Source organism: Serinus canaria, chromosome 3 (genome assembly GCF_022539315.1).
Source record: "Serinus canaria isolate serCan28SL12 chromosome 3, serCan2020, whole genome shotgun sequence".
NCBI classification, from domain to species: domain Eukaryota; kingdom Metazoa; phylum Chordata; class Aves; order Passeriformes; family Fringillidae; genus Serinus; species Serinus canaria.
In genome coordinates, this window is record NC_066316.1 from 70,238,234 (window position 1) to 70,265,212 (window position 26,979).

The 26,979-nt window shown below is 37.9% G+C and overlaps 1 protein-coding gene across 1 annotated transcript in view; it reads left to right on the top strand.

Moving 5' to 3' along the window:
- PREP (prolyl endopeptidase) overlaps nucleotides 1-26,979 on the top strand; it is an 85,293-nt gene that overhangs the window by 13,591 nt on the left and 44,723 nt on the right. The window contains exons 6-8 of the mRNA XM_009093251.4: nucleotides 31-152; nucleotides 8,680-8,785; nucleotides 24,396-24,587. Coding sequence (XP_009091499.3) covers nucleotides 31-152; nucleotides 8,680-8,785; nucleotides 24,396-24,587 — 420 coding nt within the window. The remainder of the gene's footprint in view (nucleotides 1-30; nucleotides 153-8,679; nucleotides 8,786-24,395; nucleotides 24,588-26,979) is intronic.

The window sequence follows — 26,979 nt, forward strand, 5'->3', positions numbered from 1 at the left end:
TTACTGGTTTAAATATCTGCATTTCACTAGGCACTGAGACCTCCACTAATCTGCATCAAAAGCTGTATTATCACATATTAGGAACTAACCAGTCAGAAGATATCCTATGTGCTGAATTTCCTGATGAACCAAAATGGATGGGTGGAGCTGAGGTATGGTAAATGTCATGCACCTTACCATTATCATGTTCTGTTTTTCAGATTCTAACAACTGATAGTGGATATTAATTTGAAAACATTTTGTTAAAAGAACGCTTTTTATTTGTGTTGTAGAGTTGACAATTGAACTAAGAATCACTGATTAAAAATTCCTGAAAATACGACTGCCTAATTTGCTTTAAATCACTCCTCCAGCCTGCAATGACACAATCATATACCCTTTTTCTTCACTGAGGTCATTCTGCCTGATACACATTCCAAGACAGAGAAGATCATTTGATGGACAATGTGTCCCTGTTCTTGTTTCTTCTTGGTCAGTGTTTATCCCCAGCTTGTACTTCCTGCACAAAAAGCTTATTCTAATATCCTGTGTCTGGATATTCCTTGCCATATATTTATTTGGTTATATGTAATTTTGCAATGTCTTCCCTGAAAAATAAATATATCTGTTCTGCTTAATTGAGGAATGGAGATATACTAGTCAAAATCTGTTAGTATTCTGTGTATAATTGAGAACTCTTAAGTTTCCTTACAAGTTTTATCAGCACACATATGTTAGAGACTGTGTTATTGGAAGTGGAATTGATTTCCTAAGCTTCTTTTGTTGAACTACTGCTATATAGTGCAAAATCCCAGTAAACCTTTTGCAATTATAATGTGTTTTATTCCCCATATTAGATTTAGCAATGTGTAGTTGAGTGCACTTTTTTGAAGTGCTGCTGGAATGCAGTGATAGTTATTCTATTTATCAGGGAACTGGCATTTTCCCTGTGGATGAATACTTGTAATAATCTGTACTCTCCTGCCTACTATGTTTGATGAGTACATTTTGTTTCTATATTGGTCTCTTTTTTGTCTGATGCTTTTGATGAATATGAAGTGGTTTTAGCCTAGTTTGGAGTACTCAGTTCCTGCAAATGCTTTCCTCTGCAAGAATCTCTTTTGAAAAATTTTGTGTCACTTTTCAACACATTAACCCATGGAAATGTTAGGGCTGTCTTTACTGTAGGCTGACAGAAAACAAAGGTACTTTTAATGGTCAGGAGAAAAATATTCTGCAATGAAAAAAAACCCAAACAACAAAACCCAAACCAAAACAGTGGAGTTGCAAAACATGATTTCATCCTTGTGCAATGGGTCAAAAATCTTCTTTTCAGGCCATTCCAACAAGTCTTCCAGTCAGTTTTTCTAAGAAAGCGGAAGACCACAAAGTAGTAGGGGAAAAGTTAAAACATCATTAGTCAAAAGCAAATGATATGACAGTCAGGTGCTGTCCTGACTATACTTCCTTGGTGCTAAGATGCTGCTATAGGTTTCAAAATACAACTTTGCACAGCATAGCATATTATAAAATGCATGCTTTCATATGATTCTGTCACATAAATAAAAAATGGTTTTATTTTACCAGCTTTGCTAGTCCTGATAACTAGAGACATTATGTTTTTACATAAGCTTCCTTGAAAACAGTTGTTTTGTAGTGTGGGTGTTCTAGTGTTAAGCACCAAACTTTTCTCTGTGGTGGGGGGGGAGAGTTGAACTTTCATACCTAGGTTTGAGCAGAATTTGCAGGTCTTGCAAACAAGGTCAAGGAAGAGGAATACCTCACTTGAAAGTTAAAAGCACCTGACAAGGAGATCCTTCAGAGATTGCAAAATTAATAATGCTGCCATGATACCTCGGAAAAAATAATCTCAGGTGTGCTCTAGGGAGTCAGAGTGGTGTGTATCCTCAATGGAGATAGGAAACTAGGTCATTCATAAGGACAAAAGAGGGGTGTATAAAATTTTGTCAGCTTAATATATTTACAAGACAATATGCAAGCAAATAGCTTCAGGGTGCTTTTCCTTAATATACACTCAACACCAACCCCAAGTATGTTTGATTTAAACAAAAATCTGTGGTGCTGAAAATGGTGTTGGCAGAGAAATACAGATGCATTTCCAGCTCTTCACTTGAATGGATTGTTTCTCAGGAAAAAAAATCTGTTTTTTTTTAGTCAGATATGTAAGTTTTGAAAAATAAAATCTTTTCATTAGTCTAGACAAAGCTTAAGCATTTCTGGTACAGATTCTAGAATGGTGGGAGAGTTGTGAAGAGCAGGGATAGAATTTAATTGAATAACAGCCCAGCAGAGGGCAGTCTGGTATGAAGATTTTTAAAACCTTGGCAATGTCATAGGTACTCTGGGAAAACAGGAGCTTCCCATGCTTTTCTGTTTAAGTGGCATTTTCTTGCTTCTTCTCCAGACTGACTGAACATATCTCTCTTTCACAGACAGGCTGTTATTCTCAAAGTTAAACAATAAGTTATATAACAGTCTTTCACAGTTGGTAGTGCGAGAAGTCCCTGTGGTACCAGCAGGAAAGTAAACAGAACAGATAGGAGTGGGTGAGAGGAACCCTCCTATCCCAATTCTGCCAGCAGTAAAATAAGTGCAATTTTTCATGTTTTCTAACAAACACTGTCTACTGTCTCTGAATTGACAGTTATTTTTTTTTAATTCTTCATTTTATATTTAGAGCTGTCAGTTAACTTCAGTGGTTCTAAACCAGGGAGGTGATCTTGCACATTAAATTCAGAGTAGTGAGGAGTAGGCTGTGCCAGATGTGTGCTGCCTGTAGTGGTTGCACTGCAGCAGCATAGAAGCATCCACTGGGGAAGAGTGAGCAGCATGGAGGGCTGAAAACATTGCCAGTTCACTCAAGTGAGACACACTGCTGGGTAAAACAGGGCTGTGGGAATTTTTCTAAAGCCTTACACTGTCTTAGTCAAGGATGAATATTGAATAGAAGACTAGTATGAATATCTTCCTACAGCCCTGGCAGTAGGCTCAGAGAATTTTACTCGTAGGAAACAGGCAGGTAATCATGGCTGCACGTGGGACTATGGGAGCAGATATTTTTTTTCATTGCTTAAAAGCAAGCTGAAAGCTGCAGTAAAAATTGTGATGTTTGTCACCCCAAAAGGCTACTGATAGTGTTCTGTGCTAGGCTTAGGAAAGAGAATGCATGTAAATATGTGTGTGCATATTGCTATGTTCCTCTTCAGAACAAGGCTGCTTGGTGTTCTGTTGGAATTGTAATAGTCATAAGCACCATGACCTAGGGTCAAAATCCCTCTTCTCTGACATTGGTGTGGCTCATTTAACCCCAAAGTTGGCAGAGGCTCAAAATACGGTCAGAATAGAAGTGCTCTATATACCAGCACATTGTATCTAAAATCCAAGAATAAAAACCCAGCTGGAATAAGAGATTGGAATTAAGGCCCAGAGCAAATTTTCTAACCTGGGGAGTGGGTGGATAGACGATATCAGAATGTTGTTTGCATATAACCGTGTCCACGTCCTTCATAAAGTGTCAGACCTGTGCCTCAGAATGTAGGAAGGCGATTCTGTTGGACCTCATCCTGAAATTTTGCATTGCTGTGATCACCCATCATTAGGGCTTCTGAAATCTGGTTGATTCTGAAACCGGTACTGTGCAAAGAGAAAACAAAGCAGCGCCTTTACACCCTGAGAGTAGCAGCTTCAGGTGGCTTGGATTGTGCTGGCAGTCCCAAGAGGTTGCTTTGTGAGAGGGAGTTTGTGCCCCAATCCTCAATGTCTTAAAAGACTGCAGAACATAAAATGTGTTAGAAGCTATTTGCAAGCTTCAGTGACTTTCTGGCACCACTGCAAAGATAATATCAGAACATAGCTGTACGTTCCCTTCCCTTAAAAAAACAACAAACCAGTACAATACCCCACAACCCCCATAAAAACCCCACAATCCTTTACAAAGGAGTTTCCTATTCTAGGAAAGAAAATACCTTTGAGTTTTCTAATAAATGTGAGATAATAAAAGTGGAATTTGAAAGGCTAAGAGACTACTGTGGGAGTTCTTTGTCATCATGCAGGCAGATCTTTGCAGCACAGGCGCATGTGCACATCTGTGATGGTAGAACACTTGAGGCTGTTCAGACAGTGTAATTGCTCTTTACTTGCCAAATCTTTCAGCAAATTTTACAGTCATTTTTTTCTCTCTGTAGAACTGACGTGCTTTGTGGATTTTTGTGCTTAATATTTTCAATTGTTCATCTGATAAAAAGCTTGAAAATTCTCATAAATAACAAAGAGGTCATTTCTGCAGCAAGTGAAAGGTTTCTTGCATGTAAATTCTTAGTGGAGTCATATTCAGGGTCAGTAGCGTTATGCAAAAGTCTTTATGCAGCATATATCTAAAGTTAAGGAAGTAACTGCTGTCATTAATCTGTTTTATTGTGGTGACTGGGGACATTCCTAAATGGATATTTTTTAAAAAATCTATTCAGTCTCTCTGGGTGGCTTTAAGCTGTTACATCCACAGCATATAGTGAAAATTGTAACAGTGTTAAAGCCCAGCTTATTCATGCAGTGAGTTTTTAGTTCCACGCGTTGCAAGGTTGCATCTTTATAGCCACGTATCTTTCTTTTTCTGGATGATCTGATCTTTCATGGCTGGATACATTACAGTTAGTAATTTGACCTTTTAGCTGTGCTGGAAAGCTTTGATTCTCTCTGTGATTTTTTTTGAACTTTGCTTTATTTTTTTGTATATGATTCATTTGCTGTGCTTCACTGGAAATGCATTAGATAGCAGTGACAATTGTTCAGTTTCATTTGCAAAGGGCACCAGTGCATAAGGAGTGGTAGCTTGTGAAATAACTACAGATGCAGATCAGGTTGTAGATTACCATAGTTAATGCCTGCAGTTAAGAAGAGTGTTTATTTTTTTCTCAACACAGGCATAGGATCTAATAACTGAATTTTATTTATTTTATTTTTCTTACCTTGCCACACAGAAACAAATTACGCTGTGTTTAGGTAATTTTTCCACCTTGGTAATAAAAAAGGGCAAAGGTAGTAAAACTTTTAATTTAATATCTATTAAGGAATGATGTGTATATATAGTTGCCTTAATAGAATACGACATACTCTAAGAGCCCCTATTTGTGAACTGAATATAGAGAGCTCTTCTTTATCCTGAACCTGGCAATTGTGACTGTCCAGGTGGTGTTCACAGAGCTTTCATTAATATTCACTGTTGGTATGCACATGACTTAAAAGTAGAGCACTCTAATATCTCTCATATTGACATTTTAGTTCAGTAATATATAAAGCCAGGAGGTCTTAAAAACCCAACAGCTTTCTCATGTTCATTCTTTTTTGTTGTTGTTTGCTCAATTATGTATGAGTTTTTGGTCTGAAATTGGCTGCTGCTGCTAGACAAAATATTTCACTTTGTTTTTGCTGTGGATCCTGATAACCCTTTGCAGTTCCTTATTTGGCTTGTATAATGAATTAGTTCTAACAAAGATGAAATTTGAGTGGTTAGAAGATTATTTTTACTGATTAGACTTCATATAATTTTTTCTTATTTTGGTGTTCATGGATATATTGAAGTTACAGGTTCTTCTCTTAGTGTTTGTCTTAGCAGTGGTTACTGTTCATCAAAATGGAGAGAACAGGTAGCATTGAAATCGCTAGGCAGAAATCAGCCCAGAGAAAACACTCCACTATAAACCAGAACTCTACTATAAAGGAGGATTTAAAGGTTTTGATTCTTGAAAGACTAGATAAAATAGTACTTAGGAGTACAGCTATCTTAGTGATACTGTTGTTTATGTTTGTATGGTATAATGATGGTCACAACAAATATTTAAGAAATAGTAGGTCTAACAAACTCAAAATTGCCAACCAACTGAATGACAGTAGTAGTGAAACTAAAAGCTACATACCAACATCAGTTCTTTGAAACAATCCTTCCTTTACTGGTGCTGAGTTCAGGATTAGTGCTGCGTTATGCCAGTAAAATCATTGTTGTGCTGAAGGTTTTTAAAAGCTCCAGTTGAAAGGCTGCAGGATTTCTTCTGTCCTGTTTAGACAGATAGTAAAGGTTGTTTTAAGAGGGTGCAATTGTTTATAGCCTGCTTACCTTTTACCAGTGGGTGTTCTTTGAAATGACAGTAATTACTTTAATGAGAGAAATGTTCACTGACTGGCATTCCACATCTCTCTCAGAAATTTTTGAGATATGTTTCCTTTTCATCTTAAATGTGGGAAATCAGGTCTGCCATTGCAGCTGTCCCCCTTATGCTGAACCATGAATGAATACTGAGATTTGAGTGAGGTACAAGAATGAAATTTCAGTTCATAAATTTGTGAGCCAAGAGCAGGGATTGCGGCTCAGCTCATGAAGATGATGTAGCAGTGTAAGAATAATTCAAATGATAGTTGGTAAATCCTATTTCCTTTTGCCATCCCAAAACGAGACTCTTGTCTGTTTACAGTGTAGGGTCAGTGGCATTTGGGCTGTGATTACACATTCATCAGTGCTGCAATCTGAGCTGCCTTAAGCAATCTCTACCCCTGTTATTCATGTTTCCAGCTGTTTGGTGCTGTGTGTTAGCTATGCCATTTGTGCAACTGAACAGTGAACTGATTGAGATACTGATCTGGTAGAGGGGCTTCTTTTATTATTCTTTGTTTTTTATTGTGGATTGTTTAAGTATTTTTCCTTTTTCTTTCTCCTTCCCCTCCTGGATTCTTTGTTTTGTTTGTTTGGGTGTTTTGTTCTTCTGAATTCTTTCTTCTTTTTTGGTTCTTGGAGGTTTAAATTTTTTTGTTGTTGTTGAACATGCCATTTTTTTCAGTTGGATCAGTTCCCTGAACTGGTGTACTTCACAAATGGTGGATGCTTGTAGTGGTATGATGGTATGACATGTGGAATGAACTTACATGGACACAAGCAATGATAGCAGTAGGAAGAGCTGGAGGTTGAGACTGCATAAGATGATGCTGCTGCCAAGATTGCTCATCAAACTGTAACTTTACAATGTAGATGTCTAAATCTGCAGTATGGTACTGAACATTTTAGCATGCTGCAGTCAACCATCTTGTCCTGTTTCTGTCAAAATCCTTTGGGGTGTAGAACTCACTGATATAAGAATAGCTTTAGTGATAGAGACACACTTAATTGGTATCCCACCAGCAAGATGCTTTGGGAGTTCTTACTTCAAATTAAACATAAACTGCTATCAAATCTTAACTAGTCCAGCTGGGAATATGGAAGGAAAAATTAGATGTACTCAGATTTGCTGTCATCAGAGATCCTGAATTGCCCTTGCAACAACAGAAATTTGCACATCTCTGTTCTTTCTTGGGTAAAATTACCAGTCTTCTCTTAACTGTTTTACTCACAGAATCAAAGAACAAATGTATGTGGGTTCTGACTGTGACTAAAAGAGTTTCGTGTGTCATATTCTTGAGTATAACTGAAATCTGTATTTTTATATATAACTTAAAACTATTTGCTGTGTTTTTCCAGTTGGTCAGGAAGTGAAGGGAACTTGGTGCTTTCACAAGTATGGACAGATGTTTAAGGAGCATATTGCATTTTCTTAATTAAAATTTGCACCTGCAGTTATTGCTTACCTAAAACCACTGAAGATGTATCTTTCAAGAAAGATCACCTAATCTTGGTTTGCATTCCTGGATATATTTATTTCTAGGTGCAGAGTACCCTGTTAAAGATGTCTTTGCTGTTTCATATAATGGAGTGGGTTTTTGTCTACAGTAGGAATCTTAGGTGTTCTATTCTATTTGTCTTGTGAGCTTTTGGCTATATGGACTTCTTTTGTGGTATAATTAGATCATAACAAAATGCCTGTAAAAATATGAATTGGGGATTGTTTTTGTTTCAAGGAGTGTTTGGTTTTTTTTTTTTTTTTTTTTTAATTAACTTTCATACACTGAGATTTGTTTCTGTTCTACTAGGTCCCTTTATTGTGTCCTTAAAATTGTGGATCTGTTGGAATAGCAGGATAATTAGAACTTAATTCTCCTGAAATTTATTTTGCACAGCTCATTCTACAGATATTTTGCATAACAAATGTTACAGATATAAACTGAAATATATCTAAGAAGTAATTACAATATAAGAATTGTTTTGAAGCTGTGTATAGTGCCAAGTGGAAAATTTCCAGAACCCAGATTGTGGCTGGCTACTTTAAATTTCCATTAGATATGGCCAGATAAGAATGTGAACAGTAAACAGCCTTCTCGATCAGCTCTGTTAATAAAACATCAAAAATTGGTAATTTTGGAATATGCTCAAAACAGCTCAGTCAGGAGAAGGAGACTTTAAGACTTCTTGTTACTTTCTGCCTTTCCTTGTTGGATTTGCACTTTCAAAAGCTTTGTCAAGAAATGTAGTGTGTTTGCAAAGCCTGAGTAGCAAGAAGGATTAATTGATGACTTTCTGTAGTAGCAGAAAGCTCTTGAAGATGATGTAGCAATTTTTTTCAGAAATTCTGTTATGTGTGTACATACATGTGCAAAAGCAAACTGAGAAACTTCATCAGATAATTTATAATGTGGTTGTATATTGTAATGTTCTTTAAACAGCAGCACGAGATTTTTCTGCATATGTGAATTCACTTTTCAAGTTGGAATTCTCTTTTTCAGAGGGTGAATTGTCTTTGATTTTTCTGTTACTTCTTACAGGTGTCAGATGATGGTCGATATGTCTTGCTGTCTATCAGAGAAGGCTGTGATCCAGTGAACAGACTCTGGTACTGTGATCTACAGAAGGAGTCTCAGGGTATATCAGGTATGTGTTGCTTTGTAAGCTTGCTTCCTTTTAAGGCAATATAAAATTTGAAATACCTAATGTTTGAATGAAAATATAGATATATATATTGAAATACATATGTATATTCAAATACATGTATTGCTTAACCACCTTCATGCAGAAATTAGGTAAAATAAGCACTACTAGCATTCCATTTTCTATTATGTATCAGTAGACAAAAAACTCCATTCTTCTTTCTGTAGTTTGTTTAAAAGGTCACAAGGAAAAGTTGGTATAGTATAAGCAGTTGTACCAGTGTATGTTCAATTTAATTCTAAACCACTAATACTTTTCCATGTTAAAACTTTTTTCCTGTTTTAAAAATTTCATGTATCTCCCTTCAAGCACTGGTAATGCTTTTTTACAAAAAGTGACTATCTCATAAATAACATTTTTTTTTCTATGTATAGTGCTAGGAAATAAAAATCCTCCAGCATTATTTGGTAGCACCATTGTTGTTACAGTAGAAGTATCAACTCATATTTCAAATGCACTCTCCTGAAGTGCTCCTTTCTTGCCTTCTTGTTGGAGTAGCCTTTGGCTTTTGTGTATTAGGCTTTGTAGCCGCAATGGTATGAGCTGAAAGTATGGGACTTCACACTATATGGCTGTTGTTAATTGTTGGCATAGTTAGCTGGTTTACTGATTGGTAGTTTTGTATTTCCAGAGTATTGGATTGTTGAAAGGTATTCCTCAATATGTGTTTTGCACAGAACAAAACTTAGCTTTTTTGATTCTTGCAGCTTCCCTCTTCAGAAACTTCAGAAACAGAATTAATACTGCAGCAGCTCTTTGGTGAATATTGGATCTCAAGAAACTTGTTCTCTTGTTTATGAACAGCATATTTCAGGCTAAGGACGGGACACTACGACTGACTTGTCTACAACCAAACTTCAGCCAAGGCTGCCAGCAGCTTCCATATGCACATCCAATTCTTCCTTATTTGTACATACCAGGTCAGGCAGGGCACTTTTCTTTCTTTGGCGTCATGATCACTTTGGGAACTTATCATCAAGGCCCTGTAGAATTCTAGATTGCTTGAGCCCTAGATTACATTGTCCTTCCACAAAGAAGGCGTCACAGTGGCTAGAATTTCCACTCTAAGGAGTATGGCCTGTGAACATGAATCATCTTCCAGTTGTCTGAAGAAGGCATCATCTACTTCTTCCTACTTAGGAAGTCCATAGCGACTACTGCTGTGTGCTCTGTAGCACACAGTAGTATATACTACTACAGTAGTACCCATGCTGGTCTGCCTGTTCATCTTAACCTATGAGCTATTTTACCATCTCCTGAACTGTCCCAAGGCAGAACTCCACAAACTCCAGCTTTTCTTTCACATAAAACACAACTCACCTCCTCACCTTGACAACCTGTCCTTACTAAACAACCTTTACCTATCCATGGTAGCACAGCATTCCTGTGAGCTATCCCACCATGTCTCCATAATCCCATTGAGGTCATAGTCCAGAAGCTGCATGCGGACTTCTAACTCCTCCTGTTTGTTTCCATGTTGTGTGCATCAGTGTAGAGACAGTTCAGGCAGGCACCCAAGTGTGCTGATTTCTCAGTACGGTTTGAGAGCTTTCTCCGTGAGACTGTTCTGCAGGCACTTCCTTCTTCATATGCCTATGCTTGCAGAGACTCCACTTCAGCTCTGTTTTGTGGATTGCTGTGTCTCTTTCATTCTTACCACCCAGGCCCTTGGCTTGCCTACCCCATCCACATCTTTGTTACTTGTCAAGGAATCACTTTCTCCTGTTTTTTCTGGTTTAAAGCTCTGCTTACTGGGTTGTCTAACCTGCAAGGATCCTTTTGCCTTGCTTATTTCAGTGGACAGCAGTGCAGCAATAGTACAGAATGGGGTAACCTAGAATTGCTGCCAAATCATTGATTTTTCTCTTGGATGTGTATGGATGAATGTCTCCTATTCCTTATTTGCAGCCTGCTTTCTATGGAAATAAGAGATGCTTAATCCCACTTTGCTTTTGGAAGCATTGGCTCCCAAATGCAATCAGTGGTAATAGAAAAGCAGTAGTCCCAGTGGTCCAACCCTCACAAGAATGTGGGGAAGGTCAGCTGGCCAGGCAGACATGAGACCATAACCTTGTGACATAAATTTAGTCTTGTTATACCTTGAAGACTCATTTAAATGGACACCCTTATGGATTCCTGAGATGTGGAGAATGCTTTGGAAGAAATTTTTATCATCTTAGACTTGATCCACTTTCAGTCAAAGTTCTCTCCCTTGTGGATTCTCAGAGATATGAAAGTCAATGAAAATTTGTCTTCCAACTTTGATATTCGTAACCGCTCTCTCCTGTGTGAATTCTTGGATGACACTCTTTTTATGCTGAATCTTAATATAATTAAGTTAGAATGTCAAATGACCTTATACAAACCCATGCACTACTAGGCCCCGCTGTTTCCAGTATTGGAAACAGAGACTTGGGTCTCTTCATTGCATACAAGACTCTGTCTGTGTATTGTACTCACTTAAGAGGACTTTTAAGATGCATCCTTCCTGTACATCTGTTTATTTGGATCATTGTGGTGTTCATTTGTCATCACTGAGAGGTTGTGGTGACCTGAGATGATGAAGTTTCAGAACCCATCTGTGGATTAGGAGGAACAGTTATAAGCCTTGCTACATTTCTGTAGAGTTCCTTAAACAACCTGTTTTTTATTCTGATTTTTCTCAGAAGTGCCATCTGTAAGTCATAGATCAATTTATAGTGTGTTAGACAAGTGTGCTCTCAGCGTTGAAATAAATTCTAATAGGGAAGACTGTTAAATAAATGGGGAAATGCCTTGTAATATTGTAAGCAAGTCATAGTGGCTGATAGGGAGGTGTACCATTTAAAGGGCCCATAGGGTGGACAAGTGGAGTAATTCTGTTTGGTTTTAAATTTGCAAGCCCATCTCCTTGAATGAGCTGAGTTGGGTATGTAATAACAAGGCTAAGTTACTCTAAGCCACATGTTCATCCAGTTGCTGCTCATGTTCATCCAATAGTGCATCATTAACTGCTTTGAGATCCAAAGTGGATGAGATGATTAATGATTTTTTTACCTTGTGCTGTAATGAAGGACTCTCTGCTTGCTGCCAAATTCTGTGTTGGAGGTAAAGTGAGAATCACCTCCAGACTTGTAGGTGTGATAAGATGATGGACTGAATGTAACTATTTAGACCATTAGCTGAGGCTTCTGCTTTCCTGTGTTCTCTCAGGATGATTCAGTCCATGTGAAATATAAGTATCTCTCTGGACAGATTTGGACTCCTGTGCTGATTGCAAAAAGTGGCTTGTAGCTCACATGCTTCTAAGATTAAAGGGAGAAAAAGAAAAGAGAAATACCTGAAAACTGAAAGCAACTTGAAAAAATTAAAGCAGGAAATCTGAAAAAAGTACAAAGTTGAGGGGAGAGAGAAAATTAACTGATTAAGACACAGATGTTTGTGAAGAAGCTGTCAAAAAAAAAAGAGAACTAGCTTCAGGACTCTCTGAGTGGATATTAGTTATTTCAGAAATTGTACTGACTGGCAAAGGGGAAATGGGGGAAGCTGAAAAATGAAAGAAAATGGATGATATTATAGGTAGTCTAGGATCTAGCAGATAACACATCTGATATAGATGCTGTTTTAAGAACAGAGTGATTTTACAGTGAAGCTTCAATTTAGAGAAGAGGTGAAATAATAGTGGAGAGGCTCTGTTTAATTCAGTCAAAAACGCTTTTGCATCCTAGAGATGCTTGCTGAAGACAGAGGTGCAAATAAGTCTGATTTTGCAACTGAAAGCTGGAAATGACCATTGAATTCTTAGTTACTTTTGTTTTTAACACCTTATTAAAGTGATATTGACTAAACTGCTTCCTGGATTGTTGAAATTAATTGACCATGGAAAAGTTCTTTTAAGAGACAGGACTATGGTTTTGTAATGAAGAGGGAAGAAGTAACAGAGCTAGAAATCAAAGGAAATTACCTAATATATGGAATGCACCTCAGAACTGAAGGGACACAACTGGTATTACAAATAATCTTGTAGTAATTTTGTACTTAGGTTGTTCTGTCGCCCTCTTCTTTTTTATCCTTCCTTCTGTAATAGACCTCTTATATCCAAGCTCCTTATATCACTTCCAGTGTTTGGACCTGTCCTTGAAAATCCCACAGAGGCTGGTTATAGAAGTGTCCTTTATACTGTTTAATTTCTATGAGATACATCAGAATTTAAGTCCTGTTTGAGCAGCAGGTCAAGATAAATGCACATGTGTGTATTTATGGCCTAAAGGCACACTATGGTCATAGAAGCTCCTGTGCTCAATGTACTGACTGTGTCACCCTGCAGCAGCATCCTGGATGTAGCAGCAAGGATGAATAGGCAGACCTGACTTCCCTTGTCTGGATGGAGCAAAACAAAGGTTAGGACTTCCCTCAACTATGAAGGAATCACAGTAATAAACTATTCCTATATAGGTATTTTTTAGGCTAGTTACCTGTTGCTAGCTCTTCTTGTACTGGATAGCAATATTGTGGTTTCTAGGTTGAGGCTCTTGGGTTCAGTGAAAGCCATTTGTGTTTCCATTAAGTGATTCATAGTTTGGATCCTTTTGGTAGTTTGATATACAGCTTATTTAGAAAGAGTGATTGTTTTTATAATTTTCTCATTTCACCACGAGTGAGGAAAAAGATTTTGAAAACTTCATGCAATCTGGCAATATTGCACTGGTTATATAGAGGTTGGTATGTGGCAGATTTCGTTTAAGTCTTCTCTTTCATGTATAGACTTTATTGATAAAGTTTTTCATTATTTTCATTTTTGGGGACTTGTTTGATTTAGCTGAACTAGTCTATTTCTGCACACAGCTGGACAAATGAAATTATATGCTCACTAAATATTTCAATATTTCAAGTTTCAACAACTTTCTCATACTTCTGAATTTATTTATATTGTAAGGTGATAGTTTAGAAAGAGTAAACATGCTCTACTTAAAGGTTGTTAGAATTAGGTTGGCTAGCTGATTTGTGGGCTTTGTTTCTAACTCACTGTAGCTTAGAAATGTGCACAATTTTTAAAAAATATTTTTACTTATATGTAAGGAGACCTTCTTGTTCAAAATAAAGTTCATTTTGTCTGTCTGAGAGACAAAAAAGGCCTTTTCCCCCAAAGAGCACAGTAACTGGTTGAATTATTTTGCTTAAATTTGCAGGGTGGAGTGGGGAAGCAGAGTGAAAAGGGAGGGTATCCATCTTGGGAAAAGAAAGAAGAAACAGGAGTGCAAAATTAAACAGTGTGTTTCATGTGTGGAAATAAAAAATGCTTAATAAATATCTGCCTGATAGAACTTGGAAGATGGCTGTGAATTCAGGCATAAGTCAGCTACTGTGGGAATCATCAAACAACACAATAGAGCCCATAATAAGCTTACAGGAGCTCAGATATTTCTTTCCCCAGTAGGTGAAAGGAATGTGTAGTCTTCCATTTTACTCTTACTTATATGTGGCATGGTTTTTTTAGCAAGAAAATATTTCCTTTCTAAATTTCAAATTAAACTCAACAGTTTGTGGCTGTTTTGAAAATATTAATCCAACCAGATAAGCTCATTCAGTTGAAAAAACAAAGCTGTAAAACCCTTTTTTGCCTTCTGAAATTGTGAACTTGTCCTATATTTATGCTCAATTACATGCCTGTCCCATTTTTGCTGTCTGTCTAGACAATACAAGTAAAAAAGTAAATTTGCACCTTTTCAATCCGAGACACTGAAAGCAAAGGTCCACATTGTTCCACAAGAATAATCAAGAAATGGAACAGAATGATTTTGCTAACAGTGTAAAGTAAATTGCTTTGAGGAAGAAGAAACCTCTGGTTTAGCTTTCTCACAAGTTATCTTTTTATGAAATATGGTTTTTCCAATATTTGCCACTTAATTGTTGCTTTAGTAATCTTGAGGTAATGCATTTCATTAGCTTCCTGCACAGCATGAGTTGTTGCTTCTTTTTGCATATACTGCCTTTAAATAATAAGTGAGATGATAATGATGTCATCAAAGACTCTCTGGAAGAGAGAACACTGTATTAGTTCTGTTGTACTGAAGGAAATTGTGTCCTGTGCATTCATAGATTGTTCATGTATTTCTCAGGCTGTGAATCAGTGGATGTTAACTTGTCCTCTTTTGAGTGGGAAATCATCTTAGTCACTGAATGGAGATCACATCTAATAAATGGGAGTAGACAATTTCTAAATGTTCAGGAGACTTAAAAGGATTTAACTTGTCTATTTCTGCATCTGAAAATTTAGGTGTGTCAATAATCTTCCCCCTTTACTATGTCATGATATTTTTGTCAACAGCTGTAGATTAATCAGTTTGGCTGTGCAGTCTCCTGTGATATTCCTTGTCAGATTGTTTTCCTCAGAAGATAACCTACACAGCAGTGTTTCTGTTTCTTTCCATGAATGGTACAGGGAGCATTTGATCATGTTTTCTGCCTCCCAGATTAGCTAAAATGTTCTTCATGCTTTCCTTCTCCCCTTCAACTGGGTTTCTGCTGTATACAGACTGAGTCATTTTCCTCTTGAAATGTTCAGGTTGCTTGTTAGGTTTTTAAGCAGGCCACTGTAAGCTACTTGTGCCAAGAGTGCTCCTTTTTAGAACAGAAAATCACTGTGCTAAGTAACCTATGACAAATATGTAATAGTTTCATTTTAATGGAGATTTTAAATTAGTCTGAAAAGGTAAGAGATTTGGGGAGATATTGTTTCCCTTCCTCCCCTACTACCACAGGAGTTTTGTGAATTCCCCCCAGATTATCCTAGTTTGAGGCATAGTTTTTGTGACAAAACTCTTTGTGTTAGAAATGACCAGGTTTACCAAGTGGAATTTTATGTTTACAACTTACTTAACCAAACACACCCTTAAAAAGGTTTTTATATCATATCAGTATTTTACAAATACTCCATTTCTCAAGACCTGAGGTCATAATTCACAGTATTGTGGCAAGACAATGCTGTGAGAAGACCCTCTGGGAGAAGACAGCTGGCTGTTCTTTAAGTTTTTGGGGTAACTCCCTTGCTGTACTCTCTTTCAAGTAACTTGGGATATGGGACCTCTTCCCTTTGTGCTTTTTTCTTCCTCTTTAGTTCCTTGTGGGCTGAGGTTTAGAAAGATCAGGGACAAAATTATGGGATTCTTGTCCAGATTTGGCCACTCTGTCAGCCAACTGATAAGGGTTAGTTTTGCCTTACGAATCAGTAGCAGGAGTGCAGTGCCTGTTGGGTCAGGAAGGACAGCACTGTGGGTTCATGACCAGAAAATTATTCTCTCATTCAGTACTCCAGATTTCCCTACTTATCTTGCTAAGCTGCTCGTAAGCTTTTCAACTCTTGGCTCCTGTAACAAACATTTAAAAGTGATCTAATGCTAAGGATTTCTTTAAAACACCACATATTTACCCAATAGCTGAGCACTGTAAGGCACAATTTTTGGTAGCTGTTTTATCAAACTTTGCTTCCACAAGGCAGACACAACTCAGGTTTGCTGGTTTGTTCAACCAGTCAAACAAGAAAACTTCTTTCATTAATCGCTTTGCTTAACTGTTCGTGGTATACCTGGAAATGCCTCATGATAGCCAAACAGCTGGATACACATTAATCAAGCAATTGTTTATTAGCAAACCTTGTTGTACACCTTACCAAAAAAAACCTCCAAAAACCAAAAGAACCCAACCAACCAAAAAAAAAAAAAAAAAAAAAAAAACCAAACCACAAAAACAGTGGGGTTTTTTTATGTAGCATGTCTCTTCATGTTTCTGTGCCTGGTAATAATTTTGTTTTTCCCTTTTCTTGAGAAATGAGATTGTTTCTTTTTTATTAGATTGTCAGCCTTGACTGTTTACTCTTTTGAATATGTGATTTGGTGCTCAGAAGAAGAAATTTAGCACCAATCTGTTGGTGTGCAACAAGAAATAAATGAAAGCTGTTTAATCACCCTTGGCTATGAACGTAGATCAGCATGACATGGCCTATTGGTCTTGTTGAAGTTGTCCTTAGTATTGACCTTTTTCTTTATTTTGTATTGTGGTAGCAGCTGGGAAACCTAATGAAAAAATCAGGATCCTCTTGTGAACACTATAGAACTGTTTTATGAGTAACTAACTCAGAGCTTTGAGCCAAGCCCCACTTCAATCTTCCTGGGGGACCTGAAGCATGAGAGCAGAGGGGAAAAAAGAAGGGATATAAACCAGCATGGGGAGCAGAAGAGGTGGCTCTTGTTATAACCTTTGGGTGTGTAGAAACATAGCCTTAATGAAAAGCTGCAGTGATTTCTGGAGTGCAGTAAGCTGAGAGGGTTGGCTGATTGGAAAGCACACCTGAGTTGTTGGATTGGAAAGGAAGCTAAACACTTGTTTTAAATAGGAGGTAGAGGAACTTTCTGGAGAAAGAACAGTGATAGGGGCTCTTATGCTTGGGTACTGGGCTGCTTGAAGGTTTATGTCTGGTGGGAACAATGTGAGCTGGAGGGAGGACACATGCAGGGGAATAGGAGTGAAAAATACTTGAGAACCACTGGCTTGAAAAGATGTGATAAAAATGGAGCAAACACAGAAGTTCACAGCTTAGTCATTTTCAGCTGGAATTGCTTAGTCATTGTCATCTGGAATTGCTTTGTATTAGACTGGCAGGGAAAAGTTGCAAGGAAGAATTTAAGAGCAAGGCTATCAGTCAGAGTTTTTTAAAATTTTGTTTCTATGTTTAGAATTTTGGGGTTTTTTCCTTACACTAAAAAAGCATGTATGTGACTTGAGGGCAGGTGGAAAAAGTTAATGTTTGTCCACTTCAGTGTTGAAAATAGGATTGTTTGGCCTTTTGTGTTTTAGTTTAGCCTTGCAATTTATCAGGCTCTCTTAATAAATAAATAAGCAATGAACAGTGCTATATACAGTAACATCAATGGGATGAGTCAGCATGTGCTGTGTAGCCTGAAATAGTGGATCAAAACCTTTGTAATGAAAATGAACAAGAGACAGTGAGGCAACAGTAGGCATTGGCTATAAAGTGGAATGTAGTGAGAGGGAGAATACTCTTCCATGTTTGAAAAACTTCTGTTGTTGAAGTAACTTCTAAAAAAAAGTTTCAAAAATGGATATCAGAACAATGCCCTTGTATCATAACAAATGGGGAGAAAAAAATTAGTTGTCTTGAAAAATATGTGGAAGGATCAACAATAGAGTGTTTAAGAAAAATGTTTCATATCCCTTAAATGTCAATTTCAGAGTTTTGCTTTCACTGTATTTTTTTATTTATTATGCATAAATATAAGTATAAATACATACTTTATATGTATTTATTTTTGAAGGGAAATTATTAGCAGTAAAAATAAATAAAATTAGTGACAGAAAAAGCCCTATGGGGTGTCACCTATTTGAATTTCTCTAAGACCTTTGACGTGATCCTCTACAATATCCATCTCTCCAAACTGGAGAGTTGGGAATTTGATGAGCGGATTTTTGGGTGGATGATGTATTGGTGGATGATCGCATCCACAGGGTAGTGGTCAACAGCTCAGTGTCCCAATGGACACAGGTGATGAGAGTCCGTGGTCCAGTGGGACCATAGGTACTCAGGGGTCCCGTCCTGGGAGCAGTGCTGGCTAGGCAGTGGGATGGAGTGCACCTTCAGCAAGCCTGCAGACATCACCAAGCTGAGTTGTGCTTCATACCTGAAGGACAGGGTACCATATAAGATGGACATGGACAAGCTGAAGGAATGGACCCACGGGAACCTCATGAAGTTCCATACGGTCAAGGTGCTGCCTCTGTGTTGGGGTAACCCCCTTTATCAATGCAAGCTGCAGGATGAAGGGATTGAGAGCAGCCCTGCTGGGTCTGAGAAGGACTTGGCATTGGTGGATGAGATGCTGGACATGACCCAGCAATGTGCACTCACAGCCCAGATAGCCAATTGTATCCTAGGCTGCATCCAAAGCAGCATGGGCAGCAGGATGAGGGAGGGGATTCTGTGCCTCTGCCATGCTCTCATGAGACCCCATCTGGAACACTGCATCCAGCTCTGGGGACCCCAGCACAGAGAGGACATTGACCTGTTGGAGTGGGCCAGAGGAGGACCAGGATGAAGATCAGCAGACTGGAGCGCCTCTCCTATGAGGAAAGGCTGAAAGAGCTGTGGTTGTTCAGCCTAGAGGAGAGAAGCTTCAGGGAGACCTTGCTGCTGCCTCACAACTTCAAGGGAGTCTGTAAGAAGGGTGGGGACAAACTTTTTAGCAGGCCTTGTTCCCATAGAAAAAACAGTAATGGTTTTAAACTTTAGGAAGGGTAGGTTTAGGTTAGACAGAAGGACGAAGATTTTTACAAGAAATGTGTTAAAACATTTTAACAGGTTGCCACATCACAAAGAGATGATGGATGCCCCATTCCTGAAAACATTTAAATTCAGGTGGGATGGGGCTTTGAGCAACTGAGTCTAGTTGAAGATGTCTCTGTACATTGCACTGGGATTGGGATAGATAACCTTTAAAGGTACTTTCAAATGCAAACTATTCTATGAAATTAAATAGCTTGCTGTTAATTTGAGCAAGGACATCTTCATGCTCCTACTCTCTTACTGGACGTTACATTCATAAATCACAGAACCATAGAATGTTGAGGGGTTGGAATGGACCTTAAAGATCATCCAGTCCCAACCCTGCCTGCCATGGGCAGGGACACCTCCCTTTAGACCAGGTTACTCAAAGCCTTATTCAAGCTGGCTGTGAACACCACCAGGTAAATAGTATTCATAATGAAGTTATTTTTTAGATGAGGTATTTGTGCTTTCATCTGTTTGTATTAGAGAAAGTGTGGTGTGAGGGAGAGAGATTAGCCTGGATGCCTGCTTTTCAGTTGCTATGTTCTGCTGTCTGAGGGCATGAGCTATTACTCTCTTAAAATGAATCATATATATTCTCTTCTCCTGTCTTTTGAGTGATTATCCCAGTGGAAGTAAAATTGGAGCCTTGAAACTGATTGAGAAATGTCTGTTCATAAAAGTGCTTGATTTCTTTCTTCTGGATTAATCTTTGAATATATCTTGACATGTCTGAACTTTTTAACTCAAAGGAATGAAGATTGCTTCCTTCCATTTATTTATATTTTAGATGGCAAATACATTAACTTTCCACGATCATCGAGTAGCTGCCAACCATCATCTGCAAGATGAGTTGTACCCTCTCAAATACAAATACAAAAGTTACATTTCTTTTAAGAACATCCTAATATCTCCTTTACAGTATTTCCTCCCTCAGATGTTTATAAGTGAAGTCAGGTCCCAAGACATAGAGAGATCTTGCTTTTAAGGAAGTCCAAATTGTTTGAAAACATCTCTTGCCTTTGGAGATCAGAGTGAGACAATTAAATATTTGTTTCTTTGAAGAAAAAAGAGGGAAAAATCCCTGAGTTCTTTTCCCTAGGTGCCTTGCTCAGAGCAGGAGCTTGGGAGCAAGATGAATATTGCATGATTCAAGCAGAAATTAGATTCTGATGTGGAAGTAGATGTCTGAGTGAAGGACTCTGCCATTCAGTTTCCAGAATATGTAATGAACATGCCACAGGGGCCCTGAAATAGTCTCTCCTAATGTGATGTATGCTGTATGAGGTTCTGTCTTCTATTAAATGTAAAACCTACTGTGGATTAGCACTGTGTAACACTGTAAAAGGCTGCCTAGAGAGGTGGATGCACCATCCCTGGAAGTGTTCAAATCTGGGTTGGACAGGGCTTTAAGCACCTGGTCTAGTGGAACGTGACCCTGTCCCCATGGCAGGATGGTTGGAACTAGTTGGCTTTTAAGCTCCCTTCCAACCCAAATCATTCTTGATTCTATGCAAATCTGGGAGTTAAAAAATCATGATCTTTTCTTAGGTAGAAGTTTATTTACTTAATGTGGGTACTGAAATAAAATGTGGCATCATTCTTTGGGTTAGAAAATCTGTCCTGTTATGAGCCAGGCCTCCTGGTTTATTTCCTGAGCTTTCTGAGCACTGCCCCATTTGTAGAAAAGCTGTCTTGCAAAAAATGACGAGACAGAATGGAATTTATGGAGATGAGCATTTATATCTTCGCCTGATAATTTTGACTGTTAGAGCACTTGAAAAAAGCCAAATGCAAGTGTTTGCCTTTTGAAAACTTCTTTTCCCAGTGTCTGATAAGCCTACTGTTAAACCCTGTCTCTCCAGGACACAGACAAGAGGTTATTTGCCATTAAATGATTGTTTGGCCTTTCCATGAAACATGAAATATGGAAGTATCAAGAGCATTTTGTGAAGTGATTAACATGACTCTCAGCCACTCTATTCTTTCTGTATAAAGAGGGTTGGTAACAAGACCTTGTAATAATTCATGCTCTTACCAATTTGTTCAAATTAACTTTTCCTTCTCCTGTAGTCATTCACAGACCTGCTTCATCACCCAGACCTCTCAGCAGACCATGGGATATTTTACTATGTTCAAAGGCCAGTACAAGATTGAGGGCTTATTCTGTGATGCTTACTGAAACAGTTCCTCTTCTGATCTTCTATGGATCTAAAAACTTTGTTTAAAAATTCTGTCTGTAACACTGAATGTTGCTTTTGCTATTTGCAGAAGCCTAGCTCTGTAGGATTATGATTTTCTGTTGTGTGATGTGGATTTATTGTCCACTGAATTTTACCTGCAGTTCCTATTGTAATGCAGTTATGTGGTGATGAATAACTGATTGGTATAAAACATACAGGCAAAACCATCTCTATCTTTTAACAAATTTATTAGAATTTATTTATTGTATTTTAATAGAAGGACTGGCAGGGGAAAAGATTAGGGTATAGCCACGGTATACAGGAAACTGTCATGCTTTTCCTGTATATAATCTATCTCATTGTGTGCTTATGTGGATTAAACTGAAGTCTTCAGCATTTCAGGTGTTAAGAGTAGCCTTAGATTGTCCAAATGCCACTTCGCCATGCTAGTGAGCTCTATGGGCCTGTCCCTTCCTTGTGTTGCCACTGGCATGATCTGGGGAGAAATGATGTCTGTCCCCATCACTTTTCAGCCATATTAGTGCCTGTGTTTGTCATCAGGTTGTTATTTCTAGCCCAAAGGAGAAGGCTAAGCAGGAGCATCTGAAGCAATGCAAGAATATCCCTTTCAGTCACAGCCACAACTAGGTCACCTGCAACCAAGCATAAAGAAGCATCCTCTTATGGCTGATACCTGTGTCATTGCAAAGGATTTGTTCCTCTCACTGGAGAACTGCAGCACATACCCTGGGCAGCAATGATGGGTCTGATGTAGGGGCTGCCTGTAGTTGCCTCTGATCCTGGATTAGATGTTGGTGTATTTAACCACTTCAGTAAGACACTGGTTTCGAGGTAATTCAACTGCAATATTTGTCTTCTAAGGACTACATAAAAGCCACTTTAATAAGATGGATGCTCTTGTTTTTGTATAATAACAACTAAGCGTACCCCTGCAGAACATCAACCCTCTCACTTATTTACTAGCTTCTCATTTGGGAGTGGATGAATGAGTTGCAAGGAAGCAATGTAAATCCCTAGTGTCACATTATTGTCCTTTTTCTTCATGGAATCCAAGTTCTGTTGCACTCATGGAGACTACAACTATTGTGCACATTTGCCATTAAAAAAATATGTTTTTTCCAACAGTCTGGCAATTTCTTTTTATGAAGTCTTGTACTTCAGTATGATGGTTTCATTCTGTCAGATACCAGTATTGTTATGGTGTTACTCTGCAGTTAAAGTCTTTATTTGCTAAAATAAAATGCTGTGTGACTTGGGATCTTGAAACGGTTTCATGGTTTTTATTAGGGTTTGCTGTAGGATGGATTTGCTTTGTTTTTACTGGGCATCAAAGCAGGTTTTTTTCTGTGGAACTCACAGCAACTGGAGTGACTTAGCAGGATTTTTCTTCAGCATGAAATCTCTCAGGGCGCAACTCTGGATCTCTGGAAAAATAAAATTTAAGGGGCAGTGTATTCACTGAGGATACTAAATTGACTGGATTGTGTGGAAAGTTCATACTACAACAGTACACAAAGTGGAATTCAATCACTTTGCATGAAGAGACAGGGAAGTTTTCTTTGAACCAAAATGGCAATTAAGAGATACTAACTTTATGAATGTACCAGGCCTGACTATACGCTGTTATTACATCTAATGGGTTTAAAATTACCTTAGTCATCTCACTGCTTCCTCAATTATTCTTTTCTTTTTTTAAATTTACAGTAATTACAGCTTGGCTATGATCTACTTGCATTATTCTTCTCAGTTTTTAATATTATAGAATAAGCTGAAATGCTTTTTTATTGATACAAACATTGCATTATAAGGTTTCACAAACAGATTTGTGAACAGTTTATTTGTTTGTACTTAAAAGCAAAGACCCAACATGTAGCTTTAGAAAAGGGGCAGACAATGCACTAAATGTTTTAAGATATAAGTTTCAGATGTCAATAAGGATTCTGATTTTTGAGCATAGCTAATGTATGATGCTTGCAATAGTAAGTTTGGGTGATAGGTTGGGTTGTACGTATAACAAGTATATCACATATCTTATCTAGCCTTGCTGCTTTTTCTTTGTACTAACATCTTAACCTATTGCAAAACAGGAAAATGTGAATAAAAAGCAGTGGAGTCTTAAAATCCCATCTTCAGGTTGAGTCAATACTACCCACTCTCAGTACCACAGTCTGAAACTGAGGCAATTCATTTTTGAGAGAAGTCTGCTTCTTTTACTGAGTGATATTCTAAGAGATTGATAGGCAAAATGCAGTTTCTTTCTTCAGAAACCCAGATGTTTTTGCTAACTGTAGTTGTTCTTTGATGGTGACAAATTTCTGCAGAACAGCATTTCAGGAATGTTGTTTCGGAGTTGAAAGAGAAATTCCTCATCTTGAAGTTTATTGTACTCATTCCAATAGCATCGTTTCTGTTCTTTGGGAAGTTCTGGGCTTTTAAGGAGAATGGAAAACTTACCATTCAAAGTAAAATTTTTGCTGGAACTAAAATCCCCAAACATTTCTTTATAATTAAATAGTAATTTTAGAAAAGTTGTTAAAAATAAAATAAATGAAATTGCACTTGAAAGCTTAGTGCAGTCTTTCAACTTAGCTGCAGCCCTTCATTTTAAGTCTGTAGAAGGGGGCACTTGTGAGCTCCCTTGACAAGAACCTGATGTGCTCAGTGGCCTTGGCTTCTCAGCAGCCACTGTGGCAGGAGCATTACTGTGGCAAGCATTTGAACTCTCCAGAAGCCCCTTAGGTAAGCTGGTGAAACACAAGCCATACCTCTGTCAGTATTTTGCTAGAAATTCCTCCAAACCAGTCATCTTAACACGTCTGCGAACTGGCATTTTTCCACTGCAGCCTATTGATCTGTGGCAGTCTTTGGAAGTTCTTAATACCTGGTGCACATTCTGGCCTTTCCCTAACTGTACTGCTTTGCTCACCACCATTGCTCAAGAAAGAGCCTGCAGCAGTTGGCAGGAAGGCCTTGCCCTCAGTTGTTGGAAGGTTTGGTTTGAGAAATTGACTTTCTGTGTTTGATCTTACAGGAATTCTTCAGTGGGTGAAGCTGATAGATAACTTTGAGGCTGAGTACGAGTATGTCACCAATGAAGGAACAGTGTTCACTTTCAAGACAAACCGCCATTCTCCAAATTATCGGTTAATCAACATTGACTTCAGTGATCCAGAGGAATCCAAGTGGAAAGTTCTCGTCCCTGAACATGAAAAAGATGTTCTAGGTAAGAGTTCATGTCATGTTAAAGACATTAGGTTCTGCTTTTTCCAAATTAATTCAGTAATTAGTCTGTTGAATGATCTTTTACAGACCTTCTTGCTTTTTTCCTGTGTTTAAACTTTGGCTAGGGTTTGCAATTTAAAAGATTTGCTGAGATATAAGTGATTCAGAACATCTCTTTTTCTCTCTCTCCAGCATCCTGTGTGGCCCTGGTGAAGTTGCTTCATCTGTCCTTTTTTTAATTCAGTGTTTGTAGGAAATGAGGGGAAAGTGTTTTCCTGCTTCATGTCAGTGAAATAAATGTTTACTAGACAGACAGTGATTACAACAAGAGGGACTTTGTAAGCACAAGGAAGGGAAAGAGCAAATCTGGCAGTACTGCAACATGCTTTGAACTGAATTGGTCAGAATTTGAGACAGGATTTCTTTTGTTCCTAGAATAAGAGGAGTAAACAATACTTGAAAAAAAAAAAGCCTTAGGAAAGTGTAAGGGCATGGAATTCTTAAAGTATAGAAGCATGTTCAAAACATAAACATTTGGTTTGATATAATTAAAATAAAGGTGTCTTTTTTAATCCTATCATTTTGCAGAAAGTTCTGTGAAAGCTTAGCATTCGTTTCAGATAATACAGAAGAACCACCTTTGAGCTGTTTTTTTGACAGATGCCTCATGTACATTTATGTAGTTTGCTCTCCATACAGTACAAGGTATAATTATGATTTATCTGACTAGCATAATTAGTTATTCAAAAATCTCTGAATTTTTAATTAATCAATTTTTATACAAATTCCTTCATGTAAAAAAATCTTTATTTCTGTCTGCAGTTCACAATGTGTCCTGTGTGATTTCTGCTCCAACCTAGATGTCCCCAGTGTGACATAAATGTTTATTCTAAACATATCCAGAATTGTAATGATGTTGCAAATGACTGGGGTCTAGAACATTGAGAGAATTTTAGTGAATGGAAATGTAGCAAATTAGAGTTTGGTTAGGCACAAATCTTTTCTTAAGATTGGAAACTATTTTAATCAGGAGCAACCTGCATCTTAAATGAAGTATGTTTCAAGTCCTAAGCAGAGAATTAGTAATATATATAAGTGAAAAATTGCTTCCAAGCCTTAATTTTGGTCATGTGCAAATTCACTGGCATTGTTAAGCTGTGCTTAAGTTATGAGGGTCAGCAGTTTGTAAGGTAGGACCAAACTGGAGAATTGACTTGGACGTGGTGGGTGTATAAACAGAATGGGACAGAAACCTGTGGCTGACATGAAATGTGGTTGCCATGTGTGGATTTACATGGAGAGTGGTCTAGGCAGCCATAGGAACTTTGACCAGTGGCTCTGTAAGCCCTAATTACCTATTCCTTCCTAGTAAGATAAATGCCAGGTCTGCTCTTCCCTACACTGTGGTATTTAGCTCAGCTCCATTTTGTTTTCATTCTAAAGACAAAGTCGTGATGAGTTCATGTTCGTGCACAAACAAAAAAAAAATTATGCATGCAGCATTCATTTAAATGGCTTAGACATGACAGCCGTGACAGTACAGACTTAACAAGAACTGCACTAAAAAAGCTGAAAGCTCAGATAAATGGGTTTGCTGAGGACACTGGCCTTTAGACTGTAACCCCAACAGGCATAAGAGTTTAAAAGTGTTCAGCTCTTAAACACTTGAAAGCAAACATAATCTGTCTTATAAAACCATCAGGGTGACTTTCAGGAACATGTTGTGTGTCATTAATCTTTTACTGTACTTGAATGTGAAGCCAGAACAGGCAATCATATGTCTACTTCTCTCTATAGCTTTTTGGAGTCATATGTAAAGAAATTGGATTGAACTAACAAATGAAAAAGTCTCCATAAGGAGATGAGTTTTAAGTAGATCTTAATAAATCTGTAGTAAATCTTACGGAAAAGTAAATTTAAATTCTTCAGTTGCTTCTTTGTTACGGACAAAGATTGGAGATTAATGTTGTATCTTAGCATCAAGATATGGGAGTTCTGTCATGTTCAGGAAGTTGTAGTCCTGAATAAATAAAAAACCTCACTCCTTCACTTGATGTAGCCAGCAAGCAAGACAGTCTCCATGTCAGGCTCTTTTAATATTTGCAAGTTTCGTTAAGGAAGACATAATTATAGCGATGACAGTTAATAATTCGTTCTTGAAAACCTTGGAGTCAAGTGAATTTGCTTTGGGTGATAAAGAAATGACAGTGTAATGAAGCTCCTTCTGACAAAGCTAAGACAGCAGAGATTCAGAGGGTAAATGGGTATTACTGCTTTTTACTTACGCGTGGGAGTGACTTTAACAAGATGTAATTTAGCTGTATTAGTATTCCTTCACAAGCATTATAGTTAGTGGTACCCTAGGTCACAGATGTGTTTTATTGGGATACATG